This window comes from Anser cygnoides, chromosome 6, assembly GCF_040182565.1.
Source record: "Anser cygnoides isolate HZ-2024a breed goose chromosome 6, Taihu_goose_T2T_genome, whole genome shotgun sequence".
In the NCBI taxonomy this organism is placed as follows: Eukaryota; Metazoa; Chordata; class Aves; order Anseriformes; family Anatidae; genus Anser; species Anser cygnoides.
Genome location: NC_089878.1, coordinates 25,661,011 through 25,678,235, shown reverse-complemented (window position 1 = coordinate 25,678,235; position 17,225 = coordinate 25,661,011). Strand labels below are relative to the sequence as shown.

The following is a 17,225-nucleotide window of genomic DNA, read 5'->3' as shown; positions in this document are numbered from 1 at the left end:
TTTACGCTAGTGACTTCCAACCTTCTGTGACTGCAACGCTCCTAGATGCTGAAAGTTTGCATCTGATCCCCTGCTGACATGATATATATACTAGCCTAGCCTTTCACAAGCTAAACATACCTTTTTGCACATGCTAATCTGCATAACAGCATAGCTTATAAGAGCCTCCTTCAAATCGCGATTCTTTTGCTCTTTAAACCGTTCAATGTCAGCCCAGGCACTTTTCACAAAGTCTCTGGAATTGAAAGCAACATTTCTGTTAGTGTTTTACATGTTACAACCTTAGCTCTTCTTTCTTCCTCTGAACCCACAGCAAGGAAGTTTTATGTATGATAAAGCACTTTATGTTTCAGTCAGCAAACCAAGTTCTGTATTTATTATTCATCCCACAGCGTTCTCATTTTATAATTGGCACTACTGCTTAATTCTCCATATACTTCTAAAGATTTTTAAACCAGAACCAGTTTCACAGGATTTTTTTTTTTAAATATAGTAAGTGTCACTGCCATAGAACCAGCATAATTCAGAATACACTTTTCAGATTTTCTCAGTGACAAAATATCTTTATGCTAATACTCGCACACAACATTCCATGTTTCTATTTCAATTGTCAAGTCTGAATCTTGGTCTTTCCAATGTGAAAACTCAGTTGTCAACAGGATTTGAGACAGTAAAGTGTAACAACATTTACAATGCAAATTTGACTTGGACAATTCACTTCAGGAATTAATTTTGTTGGTTTGGTGATGTGTCTTCAGGTCTCCTTAACCAAAATGGAAGTAGATTTCTGTAATTCATGGCCTTTCATTTGTGCTGGGCTGTACACACAAGGCAAGTATTCACTTGAAAATTGCTTCCAGAGCTACACAAGCAGATCTCCAGTACTTCTGTCAAAATGATTAAGAAATTGCATTTACTGAATGTCTTGTTGTTTTGAACTGCTCATGAACTAGTCTTATCTTTTCAGCTCTAATCCTAACATACCAGGAGATACCGCATTTACCCCTTCTATTATACGATGAACATGTTTTGACACAAACACATTGCTTTAGGAACGCTAGCTCCTATTTTTCATATTTGCATTCCTGAAGAAAATTTCATTACAGCACTGAGAAGCAGTTACTCAAACACAGCTTGCCAGAACTTCTAATCTCTTTCACACAGGAGTCAGTTATCCCCCATATGAGGAGCTGTAGAATATTAGCTTAGGACCCATACATATAAACCAAACTAAATACTGTATTTGAAGCAAATCAGCTTTTGAGTCTTAGGCTATTCAGCTGCAGACCTACAAGCCCACCTGCTAAACATATTACTAGCTGAACATAAAAGCAAGCAAGTCAGCCATTAGAGTGGGCTCAGTAACTGGGAAAGTCATCAGGTTTTACATAAGCCATACACTCAGACCAGAAGCTAACTGCATGTACTGTACTTTATTTCACAACTTGCAGCTGACAGGAGCTTTTATAGACAGCTCATAAACACCAAGAATATATTAAAAACACTTATAAAATGCAAACACCTTCAAGAGCATCTAGTCGATGACTTTTGCTAAGACAAGCCCCATCTCCTTTGAATAAATCAAGCCTGTTTACCTGCCTTCCAGATTTTTAGACTTCAGTTGTTCTTCTCCTTCCTGTATCTGCTCTTCTAGAATCTTTATCTTGGCTTCCCTCTGCTCAGGGGTTTCCTGCCCAAACAGCTTGCTGGTCATCCCTTTCAGGGAGAACGTTCTCATAGTCTACAAAAGACAAAAGACACTATAGATTTTGGAATTCCTGAGCAGAGCCATGATACATCACATGATTTTTACCAGCATTAGGGCTTATTATTCAGTTCATTTTGTCTTTAACTACCAGAAAATGGCACATTTCATTTCTTGCATGTCCCGTAGATAGGTAGCAATTGAAGGTATGGCAGCTCATATTATATAGAGACAAGTGAGGATGGAGAAGGGAACAGAAACTTGTATCTCAGCTTTTATTCCCAGGAACTCTGGACCCTTCAGACACCTTTAAGTAATTCGATGTTCAAACTCTTACAGCTTGTCTGTGGATTAGACCATAAGCAAGTCATTCCACTGGCATGGGTAAGCTTCCAGACAAGTTCTTCCTCAGACTGAGGTAGGAAAGAACTTAAAGCCTTGCATTTTGTATGGTAAAGAAAAACCATAAAGTAGTTCTCCACAGGATGTCAATAGATTCAATAGCAATATTAAAAATTTTAAATACACGTTACTAGTAGTAGTTTCTTAGCCATTGTCTTCCATATAAGAGGAACTAACACCATGTATCAGTAATGTCCATGTTCCAGAAGGCAGTGGAAGCCTTCCAGAAATCCTACCATTTTGACCTCTAGGGTAGTTATCGTTATTCCGCTCAGTTTCTATTTCCTGCAACTCTTTACTTGCTCTCTATCAAATTCTCTTATTGAACACTTAACAGTTTACGTCACCAAGAACCAAGTTACTTTTAAACCTCAGAGGCCTACAGCTCATAGGATACTGCTTCTCATAACCAGCGGCCAGCATGTTAGTGCCATTTAAATGTCATTCTAAGTAACTTGGCTCACACACACAAAAAAAAAAAGGCATCTTGGAGAAGAAAGTGGAAAAAGACTCACTCCTGTTGCCAGCTCCTCGCACTGCTGTTTCTTAGATGTTAGGTCCTGTGCCGCCATTTCCAAGTCATATTGCATTAATTCATGTTTCCTGCAAACTGCCCTGAAAAGTAAGTAATGAAAGATCTGTCACATACTACTTTGTTTTGCTACGTTTCCCTCCATTTAAACTTTACAAACGGCAAAATGCTTTGTTTGGCAGGCAACATATTCAGTTATTTATCTAGCTCAAATTCAACAGCCCTATCACAGAATGCCTAACTCTGCAATTACTGTAGCTTGGATCAAGGTATAAAGAAAGTTCTTATTCCAGCAGCATTCTGATCTTCTGATCTTCTTTTTAGACTCATTCCAAGACACCCTCAGCAATATGAGCCCTGCCACCTACTTAAGTACACCACTGTAAAATAATTTTATTCAAAATACATCAGAGAAAAATCACAACTATGACAAAAGGTAACCAGAGACAGAACATGTCACAGCAGCAATGCATCAGTCAATCATAAAATTCTTCACATCTTATTTTTTTAAACGAAACAAGAAACAGTGCTCCTAGATTCGCATAGTGCCTTTCATCTGGAAAAGAGGCAAGTTTCCTCTGACCACCTGCAGCAAGTCCCAGTCCTGTGTGGGCTGATGAGGCTACATCCGTACTCCACTGCCGGATGCGTGTTCATCTCCCAGGAGAGGCTACTTGTGCTCTGGGTTCCCTGACAGCAGCCATCACACTCGCCAACTTGATTCTCTACAGTATTACTGGACCTCTCCGAAAAGTTCAGAGCCAAGCCAGGGAGAGCATAATAGCACTAGGTGCAATCTTACAGCATAAAGAAATTTGCTTTCACATCCACGCTTGTAATGGAGACTGCCCTATGAAGTTTAGTCTAAAACAATTTTTTAAAAAAAATCTGTGTTTAGCTGCATAGTAGTGTACAGGATAAAAGTTACGCAGGGCACTTTGAAATCTGCTGGGACTTCTAACAGCTGTGGCAGCTTTATTTGGCCTCTCTCTTTTAAAAGCTGAAGCTTTCAGCACATTGGGGCACAACTAGCCAAGGAAACAGTGTAATCAGAGGAATAAACAGCATTATCTTCCACAGTATCCAGATCTTAACATTTCCATCATTTCACTTACTGACCAGCTAGCTGAGTTTTAAATTTTTATTGCCACCCACACAGCAATAAATACAAGTAAGCTAAATAAGCGGTAAGAATGTGAAGATTCCATAACACTGAAATTTCTACTTCTTAGAGAGCAGAAGATACCAAAATTCAACACCAACACAAGATTAGAGGAAATCACGATAATTTTCACTTGATCTCTATACTTCTGTACATACCGTAGTGCTTCTGCATAGAAGAGATACTCTTTCAGCTGATCTGCATAATGTTCCTCTTCTTCCAGGATGTCATCAATAGAAGCTGCATATCTGGTGAAAAAATGGGTACGGTCAAATAGGAATTCATTAATTTAACCTTTATGGACTGCACATACAGTAACAAGGGAGGACACCTGTTTGACAGAAAGGCCAGTCACAAAGTAAAACAGTGAAACGCTTCTAAAAAGGGGTTTTCCTTTGTCCTTTGTTTTTAATTAAACTCTGAATCAGCTAATATAAACATTCCTGCAGGCCTGTTTCTTTCGTTGTTACTACAATAAATCTTTTGATGAGTACAAGATTTATCATAAGTTTCCTGCTGAAGATGAGGCAGTTTTTATTACAGGAAAGGAACACAATTTATTCCTTGTCTTCAGTGGATTGTCAACAGGCAACACCAAGGCAAAAAGGAAAGATATGATGCAGAAGAAATCCTGCAAGGCTGAAAGCACTACAGCTTAGAAACGTGAACATCATACCTTCTGAAAAGCAAAGGGGCAGTATTTAAAAGGCTTCTTTTATTGTTTTTTATTCAGCCAACTCATAAGCCTGAGAACAAAACTCATAGTGGCTGCTCTGAATGCCAAAACACAAAGTCCTTCAGCTCCTTGAAAATGGTGTTGCTTTGCCTGCTGTGAAAGTCAGGCATATCAGTTCAGAGCAACAAGAAGTTTCAACCTGCCTTTTAGGGAGAAATCTTCAGAAGCACAAGGGTTTTAATTAATTCCACAGCTCTTATACTCAGTAAATTTCATCATTTAGGCTGACGTCTACTAGAAATGGCAAAAAGCACTTCCTTTTTCTAATTTGTATTGCTGACTGAACAGTATTTAATAGGTTCTCGCTAACCAACATGACTGTGCTCAGACATCTGCAGGAACAGGCCCACAGCTAAGAGATGTTCACATCTCACTTGGCACAGTGACAAAAATAGGATGCTGCTTTAGTCAGCAATACGGAGCGCGTACCATTACCGATGAACAGAATGAATGAGAGCCTATCACAAACACTACCAATTCCGTTTGGGTTCTTGAGTCTGTGGCAATCCCTGGCACAGAAGAAATAAGTATTTCCACATCTACAGGCTCCCTGAAGTAAGCATGTGTCCATGTTTGTCTAGTGACCAGCACAATGCAACCAAATGTTAGTTACTGCACCTTCTGCCTTTAAAGTTTGTGCAAAGTCTTTGAGTTCTTCAGTTTCTTCTGGTGCTTCTCCACTAATTATCTCTAATAAAGAAGTGGCAGAGTCAAGCTGAAAGGTAACTGGTAATGTGACTTGGTAGAGAACAGAACATTCTTCCTGCAAGTTCTGGAACAATAACATCACTTAGATACTGGGAATCTAAGGTAGGTGTATGATGGAGACACTTGTACTGAATGTTACCATCATCAGGCCCACTGCCCTGCTCAGAAGAACTGCATAGGTTCTTCATACACTTGCAGGAGAACTGGAAGAAGGAGGAGCTTGAGGAAGTGTGGTAGATGTGCTCATCTGTTCAAGTATGATTTTATTTATTTTTTTTTTAAGTTTGCAAGAAAGGTAAGTTCCTCTGATGCTCTGTGAAATCAAAGACATAGCACACCCAGGAAAAGTCCTACCAAGTCTACTTGTGATGAATAAGCACAATATCCAAGGTGACCAGCAACACTGGAACAGTTCAAGTAGAAGGGGTAAAAGAACAGAGAGAACAAGAATTCACGTTGTGAATCAAAGCAAGGAACAAGTCCAAATTGTTGAAAAATATACATATTCTGAAAAATCCTACAGCCACACAGGTCATATGTGGCTTACTCTCTCTGTTCTTAAGTTCTGAAGTAATTTTAGTGTAGTGGTCAGATTTCCCAGGGTAGCAGATGGACCACATTTCAGTTTCAACTATGTACTAAGTTTGTAGAACTGTTAGAGCTTGTACGTGGCAGAACAACTCTCCCAAAATAAACAAACACACAAAACATTACCTGGGCCAGACTTCCAAGACACTTAAGTTTGCTTTCGAAGTAGTAGTAAGACAAACTATATTCCTGACCGTCTTAAGCTGAAATTTAGACACTGGTTTGTCCAAAGCAGATAGTCAAACCAGGGAAAAAACTTAAGGAGAAACACTGTAGTAAGTACTAAAGGTACCCAGTATGTTCCCATTCTTCATGGGAATCTTCAACTAAAATCCTGTTTTAATTTAGACTGATTCCACCTGTAATGACAGTCCAGTTGATAGAGAGATAAAGGGCCACTCATTAATCACATAAAGGACAGAAGTCAAAGGTCAGACGTCTCTTTCATATTTTAAATGCCAGAATTACAGTCATTCATTTGAGCTTTCTCAGCATACTCAGTTGTTTTTATTAATCACTTTAGCAAGCCTCATCCTGTTATACAACATGCACCCAGAGGTACTTTGGGATGTCTTCTCCATATATTAAGTGGTTTTATATCATCCTAATCAATAACATCTCAAAAGTTTAAATAAATAAATACTAAGGACTACAGCACATGGGGTAGATAGACAGTAATTAAATTTGTTTTGGAAGTTTATCAGGCAACCTTCCTGAAGTAGTTTTCTGTTGCAACAAAACTGCTCAGTCTAATGTTATGAGAAAAGTAACCGCATTGGTAAGTTACACTTTCAAGAGATCATCAATGTGATCCTTGCTGGTAGGAGACTACATGAATCTTACAGCTGCCATTTCTTGACTGTCGCTAAAAGATTACCATTGCACAAGAGTGTCAGAGCAGAAGAGACGACAGACAATGAAAGCTACATCAGATGTCATGCAAAAAAGGTTAGCCAGAGTCACCACCACTACTCCGGATCTTTACTCCTAACCATATCACAGAAAAACATCTCCCATGTGTGGAAAAGGTTCAGCCGCCTGACTGAGAGGTCAGACCCACTTCAGTTGATTAAGCTTTTTCTAGGTGTTGACAGTTGTTAGGTTCTGTCTGTTTCATTTTACATTTAGGGTGATGCATCTCAACCACTGAGAACGTACTTGTGCCTACCCAGCTTTTCTACATTACAGCACGTTTTCACAATGTCTTCAATTTTTGCATATTGCAGTAGGTGCTGAACACTGCACTCCATCTCTACTTCAATTATTTTCTTCTGAAAGCAAAATGCATTGTCCATTTCTTTATTCTCACCAGAGCTTTCCATTTAGAAAAACATAATAGTTTTTTTGGATGTAAACCATCCTGTTAACAAAGCACAGAAGCGTGAATAAATTCAGAAGAGTCCAAATTCTTAAAGATCTAATTAAAACAGGGTTCTTCTGGAGAAACCAAGAGCAGTTTGGCATGGCTCTTCAAACCCTTCCATTTGATGAGGCATAGTATCAAATACAACCAAGCACCACATACATAGATCTGCACTGTAAACAGATAGCTTTACTTCTACACAAATTATACTCTAGGTAAAAAAATATATATAAAAGGACATGTCAAATAGCTTTCATCTGTTGTTGGAGATGTTACTTTACAGTAGCACCTGATTACAGAAGAGGAATCAGAGTCACAAGAAGTTATACTGTTTCACTTATGGTATATAACTACCTGGAAAGCAAAAAGCACGAACCTAGAATAGCAGAGTGCTCGCAGAAGTTAAGTGCTAGACTCTTATTTTGAAGGCAGCGTTTCACGTACTCTGCCAACTAACTCTAGAGATGCAAAGAGGGAGGATTCTCTACTTTATTACATCCAGACAGTATTTGTTTCAAGAATCCATTAACGTTTTGGTGCTGAATAATTAAATTTCTTAGCTTTGTGTAATTAAGTCCAAATCTATGTACCATCCACTGCATGGTACAAAATACCACTACCAAAAACAAATGGAACTCATCAGGTCTGCAGTACATTAAAGTTGTATTCCACCAGTTTCTGGCATAGTAGCTTAAAAGAAAAGCTGGAAGAATTCCAAGCACTTCTACAATTTCAAAATAATAATAAAAAAGAAACTCCTCTGGTTCTCCTGAGACCTTTTGAGCTACTTAATACAGTACATGGATGCTAAAATTGTGCCTGCATCCAAGTCACAGAAAAGTTGTGCACCTAAAAACAACGCGCCCCCAACTTTCTCGGTGCACTACTTGTATGCACTTTGGGGTTGAGGGAAAAGAGAGGAAAGAGGGAGAGTTCTACATCTGGCTTACATCAAGCTATCAGATATTCAGTCAGTACTTACACATCCATGTGGTGGCCAGCACTCTGCAACCCATCCCCCATCTCCTTTTCAATTGCACTCCACTCACTGTACGAAAAACAAACGAGAAACAACATCACACGTGAAGGGTAAGGGAAGTTAATAAGCTGCATCCTGTATATAGTTTCTTTCCAGGTGACACCTGAATGGAAACTGCCTTCAAGTGGGACTTGGCCAAACTGTTTTCTTCCTCTAAGCCGCAGCACTGACAGTGTAACTGCAAGGCTATTTAAGGCGCTCTGTTAAACAACTGTCCCTGCTGCCTAAACTCATCCTCACAAACACGCAGACCTTGAAGTTGGTTTTGAGCCAAGAGGGTCTTGTTCAAATAGCTAAAACTAAATCAGAGAGACTACAACTTAAAGGAGAGAGAGCAAACTTTCTAAAACAGAATTTGGTCCACCTCATTTGCCAAGAAGAAACTGAGCCCTCCACACTTGCAACACGTCAGATAGAAGCCTATCATTGCAAAAAAATAGAAGGTGGGATTTGACATTTGCAAGCCTTTTACCTCTTCTGAAATGGTTTGCTGTATGTTGTTTTCTATTTTTATGGTAGATTGCTGTTTAGTTCCATTCATTAAAAAAATATCAACTCATAACTGCCTCCTGCCTCATTACTGCAACTCCCTATTCACACTGGGGAGACCATTTGGATAAAGTAGGAAACAGAGCTACAGTAAAGAAAGCAAGATACTTGTTCAGGACACCCATGTACACTGCAAATTTACATGTGTTCTCAGCTTTGTGAAACTTTATGAAACTTATAAGAACTACATTGACAATTCTTTATGCAAGAAAAAAGCAGAGGGGCAGTCCCTTCTACTTCACATAATTTGTGCCTAATGTGTCTATTTTGTCCTTCACTTTTTCATAAACATTCCACTCCGTTAATGTTGACATTTGTTTGTCTTTGTGTTATTACAGAACTACACCTAATTTCACTTTAAAACCCCCAATGAGAAAGACATCTGCAATCCATTAACCCTGAGAATTAAATTTAGCACTTGAACAGTGTGTAGAAGCAGGAGGTTTCCCTTAACCAGAAGTTTAGATTCTTCAATTCTCCAGTGAGATGGAAAACTTGAGCATGCAATTCACTTATATAAATCAAAAACGATAGGCAAATTCACTTTAAAAAAGGTACTAGAATTGGATAGATACAGTTGTTGGGTTTTTAACTATTTAAAGGACCTCGAGGTTTTTCAGATAACACCATGAAAATAGGCAGTAAGTTACGTCCTGAAGAAACAGAATGCAAATGACACATCAGAAGTCCCAAAGTTCTGGAATACAAAACAAAAAAACTAAAGTACTTAAAACTAAGCACAGCAGATTCAGAGAGAGATCACTGTATCCAACATACAAATCTCATTAGTTCTGCAGGACAAAATTTTTCAAGCCAGACATTTAAATATTGAAAACATTGTTATATGTTTGCAAAGCAGAACCAAAACAAATTCACTACTCTCTCTACACATACCTGTAAGCACATTTAAAACCTAAAAATCTTACCTGAATACTCTTCCATAGTTGCCATGGACTTTATAGACACCATATAGCCGATCTGCCACCCTCTAAAACATTTAAAAGTTAGTTTTTGGTCATCAACATCAAAGAACTTGCGTTGTGAAATTCCACACACGAAATCCAAGTCTTAATAGTTTTACACAGGTAAATAAGATAGGGCTTAAGTCTAGTCTAAGCTACTACTGAAGGAAAAGATCAACAGCATAAAATCTTTGAAGACTGAAGACACAGTCGAGGCTGTAATGAAGAGTAACATTTGAAGTATTTCTTTGGAAGCACTCATGTACAGGGTATATCAATGGAGACCACAAATAATCAGTTAATTCAGTTTTTGATAAAAAGATGTAAGGCATATCCTCCTTTACCTGAATAATGCTAAATTTATATACACACTTGCTTATTTAACATAAATATGGCAAGACAAAAATTCATCCTGACATCAAGACCGCAGGGAAAGCTTCACTAGCATTCTAACGAGTGACTTGATTTTTCCATCTAGCTCAGTGAAACGAAGGAAAGGAAATGAGCTATCCATTGCAGAGCTTATTGCTAGAGCTAGATATGTCATTTCAGCTGTTTGGAGAGTTAGTACCTACTGCAGCCAGTACTACAATGCTGGCGACAACATCAGAAAGAGAGAGCACATGTACAATTTGAAGTGTGACTTGTAATCCAGATAATGCCCTTGTAATTGTGGTGTATCAAGGAATAAGATTGAAGTTGTGTAAGAGTTACAGAACCTGTTAAAGCAGTAAAAAGGAAATGTAAGCAAGTCACCCAATAGATCTCACGCATAGAGTCCTGAGAAAAAGGCACTGTTTGTACAACACCAGTGATTAATCCTCTCATGTACCTCAGTTCAACAGGGCAATCAATTACCAACCTTCCCCACAGCACAGTTTTCATCAAAAATTAAATCTCTGTGAAGCATACTAAAAAGGCAGTATCATGCTCCTCTTTATTGGAATTGTGATTTTCTGTTTACTTTGTCTTTTTTTTTTTTAATCTTCCATTGTCAACCCACAGTATATTATGCATGACATAGTTGCTCTCATCATTAAAAAGAACATTATTCTTCAGAGACTGAAGAACAAGCCAAAAACACTGTGCTGGGAAGCATGCACAATTCATACTACAAGTTCTGGAAAACCAAGTTTTATATGTCTGACCAGAAAATTGTGTTTTGGGTCCCTTCCTAACCCAGACACCCAGCAAAAGCCACTTGCCGGCTGAGTGGACATCTTGGTCCTCTTTAAAACACCTCCTTCTGATATGTGACCAGCAGGGGGGTGGGCAGATTAGCAACACACATCAACCTAAACTGTCCTATGTGAAACTCTCCCCCCACACACCTCTACCCCTGTCCCACAAAATCTGCACGAAGCCAGTACTCCCCTTCCCATCTCCTGCCCCACACTTGAGAGCTGGGCTCTCTCAGGCAGAACTGCCCTTCTTCTAGAACCCGTATACCAGTTCTCTTGACTAAACAAGAAATGCTGCCTTATAAATAAATTACCCTGTTTGTCACGACACACATGGGAAATACTTACAGCTCTGACTCGCAGAAGGTGTGATATGACAGACTGCAGTTCATCGCTATAGTGTTTTAGCTCAGTAAATCTCCTGGGAGCAGAAAACAGATAGTACATCATTAGCCATCATGAAAGCAAGCTTTCACAGAATGAATGCAAGATAGAGCCACAACACTACAGCCAGCAAGACGGAGCCCGGGTTACGCTGAAGACTCCTAAAGCAGTGACTGCAGAGTTTAGTTTCCCTAAAACGAACAACCCCAACACTTGCATGACTACTGCTTTTGAAATGCAAATGCTGAAGGTTCTGATCAATTTAAGAGACATTTTATGAAATAAGTAGTGAACTGAAATTACTAATTTATTTTTTATGGGGTTTATAAGAGCAAGTGTTAGTGAATAGGAAAGCTTAAAATAAGTACAAAGCTGAAGTTTGTGAATATGTTTTTATGAAGTAATATGGTTCAGCATTTCTGACCTGACAAAGGTATTTACTTTCAAGCTGCCATCTAGCCAGTTTGGAGTACAGCTTTTCAGAAATTCAAGGAAGCTTTCATAATTATCACAATGCCACTAAGGTGTACAGTAACTAGCTGTGCATGAAACCCTGTTGAGAACTAAAGCTGCTCATGGCTAAAAGCAAGCCAGTTACCACAGCCTTAGAAGATATCAGTCCAGCTACTCATTGGGAGTGCTCATGCGCACGTTGCTGGCCTGCCACTGCTGAAAGCAACAGGCATTTATCAGCCACCCCAATCAAGCCTTGGCGGTAGTTTCAGTTGACACAGTTTGGCTCATCCTAATTAGAGAGCTGAGTCAGTTACCACATCTTTGCTAGTCACAGGTGACCAATTAGGCCACAGCAGCCACCACTCGTGCATAAACCCTCCCCGTTACACTGAAGTCTAACTCACAACTCACTCTGAAAGCACATGGCGCACAAGACCATGCTTCATTTTGATAGGTAAGGTTGTTTCTGGCTTCCTAAGTTACTAAACAATGATCTGAAAATAAAAAAGCACTGAAGAATGCAACTAGAATGAAAGAATGAGACACTAAAATTAGCCTTCTAAAGCTGATGTTCAACCATAAATAAAACACACCTGAACTCCTCCACCCACTGCACGCACACAGCCAGGCTTTGTATTTCAGAATAGTTTGTACCCAAAAGGTCTTACTGAAATGAGTCAGGTCACTTGCTTTGGGTGACCAAGTATGAAATTCCAGGGTTTTTCATTTAACACCTTTTCTTCCCCTGCCAGGAAGTCTTCCCCTAAAATATTCTCCTCCCTACGTTCAGGAAGTAGAAGCTTTATTACCATTTCTAGTATTTCTGATCTCCAAGGAGCATCTTTTATAGGATTATGACACACACAGGGTTAAAGTACATAAAAAGATTTAAAAGCCAGCAGAGAAGCTGTATGGGAAAAATAAATATAGTCATTGATCTGCACAGTGGGGTTTAGAGAGCAATCTTTTCAGTTTACACTTTATAAAATACGCACCAGGGCAGCATGTCAGACAGCTGCAGACACAAACAGTGAAGATATTTGAAATAATTGAACTAAGAACAAAAGATTAAAAAGCACGCCTTCAGCTCAGGAAGACTCCCTTTTCCACTCCAGAAATTTATAATGAAAAGCGTTATTTATCCTGTTTTGTGGCAAGAAAGCTTTCAGGAATGCTGTACTCCCTTGAAGGCAAGGGTCAGGAACCCAAGAGAACTCTCAGTATCCTGGGCTCCAGCAGCAGTATGCTCTCTTATGCCAGTACGTTAAAAAAGTCACCTTAGAATCAAGCTATCAAGCCGTCTTCTTTTTGTTGTCTCATAACAGCATAAACCAAAGTGATGCTATTTTTTTGCCCAATGTTTCCTGAAGGCCAAGTCCTACAAATACCAGTTTTTGCATTGTGAACCAAGACCTGGTTTTGGCACTCAGGAACTGCCTAGCAAACCTAACCCTCTTCCCTTGGTTTTACTGGTTCTTCAACATTACCAACAGCCTAGATATTTCAGAAGTTTGAGCAATTAAGTAGAACTTCGGATAAAAATGATGAATAAATCAGGTTACGTTTCTGTGAGTTTCAACTCAAAAATATTTTATGGTAAAGGCAAAGAAGAATCTTTCACTTAGAGTAGAAGGCACTTTACTCAGCAGGGTTTTTTGTTTGCCTTCTTAATTCTGCCTTAGGAAAGGATTTAGTGTTTTCTAAAGAAATCTTTCACCAAGAAGAGAGCTATTGTTTTGATTCAAAGCACAGAAGGAGAACAAGAGGATGGGTGCCATGAGACCGAATTAGAGAAGTCTGCAGGAGAGAAACTACAAATTTACCTCCGAGTACCAGAATATCACGTTTTTATCACCATACAATTCCATCAGAAGAGATCTTAATTGCTTCCCACAGGAGGAGGTTTGCATTTGATCACCTGGAGCAGCATCGTTTCAGCTGTTTAAAGTTCCTTACATTGCTTTAAGCTAAGGAGCACAGCTCCACGGCACCGCAAGACAATCTAGACTGGGAGTTGCAGCAATTCTTCACCTGGACCCTTCCTGGCTCAGGAAACTGAACGTACCCAGAAAGCTTACACTCCACCCAGCAGGGACATCTTCTGTTTGGGCTAGGTGAGGTTGTTGAACCCACTTTACCACCCACTCATATAAGCAAAGGTAATGGAGAAGGGTAAGGAGTCAGACTGCAGGCAGCTCGAGCACAACTGTGCTAGGCAGAGCAAGGCACTGTGCCTCCTGTCAGAGCCACACACGCTGTATTAAAAGGCTCTCCCTGAATAAACAAATACAAGTTACGCTCATCAGTTATTAAGCAACTCTTAAAACTGCTTGCTGTTGTAACCAAAAGTTCAATTTGGAAGTTTTGTAGCTGGCAGAATACAATAGAAAGCACATGCCATATCTCTCAAGTACTGTGAAGTCCCTATTGAGTTAGATACTCAGAGACTGTTTTTGTTACAAGTCCTTCCTCCTATTTTCCTTGTATTAACTCTTTTCCTGCTTTTTACCAAGCCACTTCTCACAACAGCTTTGCTTTCTGCAACATTAAGTTACCTTGAAAGATAACAGCAAGTTTCTCATCTCAGCATTAACCAGTCCTTCCTATCTATGAGCAGACTACTTGCAGTTTCCCTGCCACGAAAGCAGGAAAAGCAAACTCCTGCTGGTCACAAACAAAGATATTGGATGAAACATTCAAAAAGGGGCCAATTTCACCTGCAAATACCAGGAGAATTACTGTCTTATCTCATTCATGAACATTCATACATATTAAATGCTTGCCAAAAGCTTCCTTGCTGCCACAGAAGACTGCAGAAACAAACACTATCAACAAATTCCAAAAGGGAGGGACTGGACTGGTTCACAGGTCTACAAATTGATAACTAGGTATGTGCCCTCTGACATCCCTCATACGATACCCACGGGCACGGGGGAAGTACAAAGGGAACAGAAGAGCAGAAAGCAGTCAGGCACATCCTCTCCCTAAACAGCATGTCCTACTGCCACTACCGGACAGCAGATGAACCCAAAAGGGCACCGCATGCATGTCTGATGTACATAGATGGCAAACAGCAAGATCTCCTGATCCTATTGCTGCATCCTGATGTTTCCAACAACTGCAGACATAGAAACTCACATTTTACGCTCCTCACATCACCTAGGGTTGGATGATCTTCCCCTTGTACTTTCAGGTTTTGATCCAGCAGATACCTCTAGTGCCTGTCTCTGAGCTTCCTAAACTGCAACAGAGCCCAACTGACCTCAAGACTTCCAAGAGCATCTGTGAAATTTGGCAGCTTGAAGACAGCTATGAACTACAACACCAGTGTACGTGCATCCAGAATTGTATGCTATTGTACACTTTTGGAAAGACCTACTATCAATCTGTATTCTGTTCATGTTTGGAAAGGTTTCGTTGCAAACAAATATTAAGAGGTTATTTTTCTGGGTCTTTTTTTAACCCTTCCTTTTAATCTACCTAAAAGGAAAGACTCATTTCACGTGAAGTAATGGCATTTTTCTGAAAGTTTCCTGCTTCTAGAAATAGGATTTATCAAGTCTTTTCACACTGCCTCCTTATTGGGCTTCTGTTAAGAGTTAAAATGCAGAAAGACCATTTTTCTTTTCTGAATTTATTCTAAGGAGATAGAATATTCTGTCACTTGAAGTTACAGTTGTAACTGAAAAGGGGAAAGGGAGGGAGGAAGGATGTGGAATCTTACTTGTCTGGGTTTTTCACTCTGAATGTTGCATTAAGAGCTTTTAATCTGGAATCTGCCTGAAAAAAGGGGAAAAAAAAAGCTTTGTTAATTTAATGCAATTAAATTCCAGTGACAAAAATCTCAGCCTTCTGTCAGCACCATTAGAAAAAGTCCTGCCTTCCTGGCATATTTTAATCTTCAGACATTAAACAAGTTGACACTAGCTGCCCTGCATGTCAGATTTTTTTAATAAAAAGTAGAAAACTAAGATATTTTTGTGAACTAGGATGTAAACAGTATCCGCTAATATTAAGCCGGTATAATCCTAAATCCCACAAAAACAGTCCCTTCTTAAAATGCTACACAAGTCATGGAGTTAAGATACACAACCTTACATTCTTCTTAGATGAAGCAATTAGGTAACATAAGACCATATGGACAAACTATTTTATATTTTTCAAACCAAATAAAACCGGTGGTAGAGTGACCTCTGTATGCTCTTTATTACTAGGAACAGTTCCCCCGTGAAATCAAAACCTTATATATGGTGTTCTCTTATTTTATGAGTCGCTTTAGAGAAAATATGTGATTTGTATATCTGAATAGAACTATTTTAATGCAATGTTCTTTTCTATAATATAGCATATATAGGTATCTACAGAAGAAAGTACATACCTAATTATAATGTTAATTGGCTACTTTACTTTTTGAAATGTCATTTTACTAGTGACTGCAACAGCAGTAGGGAATATCTCAAAGAAGCTGGGGTTTTTTGTTTGGTTTGGTTGTTGGCTTTTTAAGTTCAATTGAGCATTAAGAAGTGTGCAATGGTTATTTCCTCTTAAAAAGATGTAAATACAAATGAGACATCTCAGCCTCATCCACTGAGGTCCCACATTACAGCTTTTCTGGCATTTCACATACAGCTTCATCAGGGCTCAGTCACACCACATTAAAACCACAGTGCGTGTAAAATGGCTGAAGTTTACTTTTGATCAAAACAACCTTCTTTCCAGTGAAAGAACAAAAAAATTATACCTTATGAGGTGTTCAAGATTTCCTATACTACATTGTGTCACAACTGCTAGCAGTGAGTTACTCCAATAGTACTTGTTAGTGCCTGTATACAGCACGGGAATATTTTGTGCACCGGTTTAGCCAAGTCAGATCTTGAAGAGCTGTTGTGAATTTTACAGCATACAGAACGCAGCATCCTCCCAAACCAAGGAGAGTCCTTCCTTTAGGGCGCTCTCAGCAACTTCTAATGAGGAGGCAGGCACTGCTTGAGGCTGTTCCACCTCCCACTGCAGGGAGCCTGAGCAGAAAATACCTGTACTTGATTATCACTGCAAGTTCTTTCCACCTGGAACCACCTCTGTATTCAGAGGGCACTTAGGACAGCATCTAAGCTGAGGGAAAAGCAACTGGGATGACAGCTACTGATGGAAGTCTTCTACGCCATGATGGTCCTGTATCAGAATGGCAGCTTGCTAGCTTTAGCTGTTCTTCTCCCAGCAAGCAATAAGAAAATAGAAAATCCACAAACTGAACGGTAAATGAATGAAATCTGTAAGACTGAGACTGACTGATATTGGAAGATAACAGGCTCATTAGCACTGCTAAATGCAGCACTCCTCTAAAAATACCTTGCAAAGTGAATAGAAAGGCAGCACTGAGAAGCACAATGAAGACAGCACAAGGAACACAAAACCCTGCAGTATCTCCAGCTCCCAGCCCAGGCTTTGTATTTATTCA

The 17,225-nt window shown here is 39.4% G+C and overlaps 1 protein-coding gene across 1 annotated transcript in view; it reads right to left on the bottom strand.

Moving 5' to 3' along the window:
* The window catches only part of SNX4 (sorting nexin 4), a 34,227-nt gene that overhangs the window by 2,158 nt on the left and 14,844 nt on the right, over window positions 1–17,225 (bottom strand). The window contains 8 exon segments of the mRNA XM_048072327.2: window positions 121–235; window positions 1,596–1,741; window positions 2,623–2,722; window positions 3,960–4,049; window positions 8,179–8,244; window positions 9,711–9,772; window positions 11,276–11,348; window positions 15,492–15,547. Of these exon segments, the coding sequence (XP_047928284.1) occupies window positions 121–235; window positions 1,596–1,741; window positions 2,623–2,722; window positions 3,960–4,049; window positions 8,179–8,244; window positions 9,711–9,772; window positions 11,276–11,348; window positions 15,492–15,547 (708 nt within the window).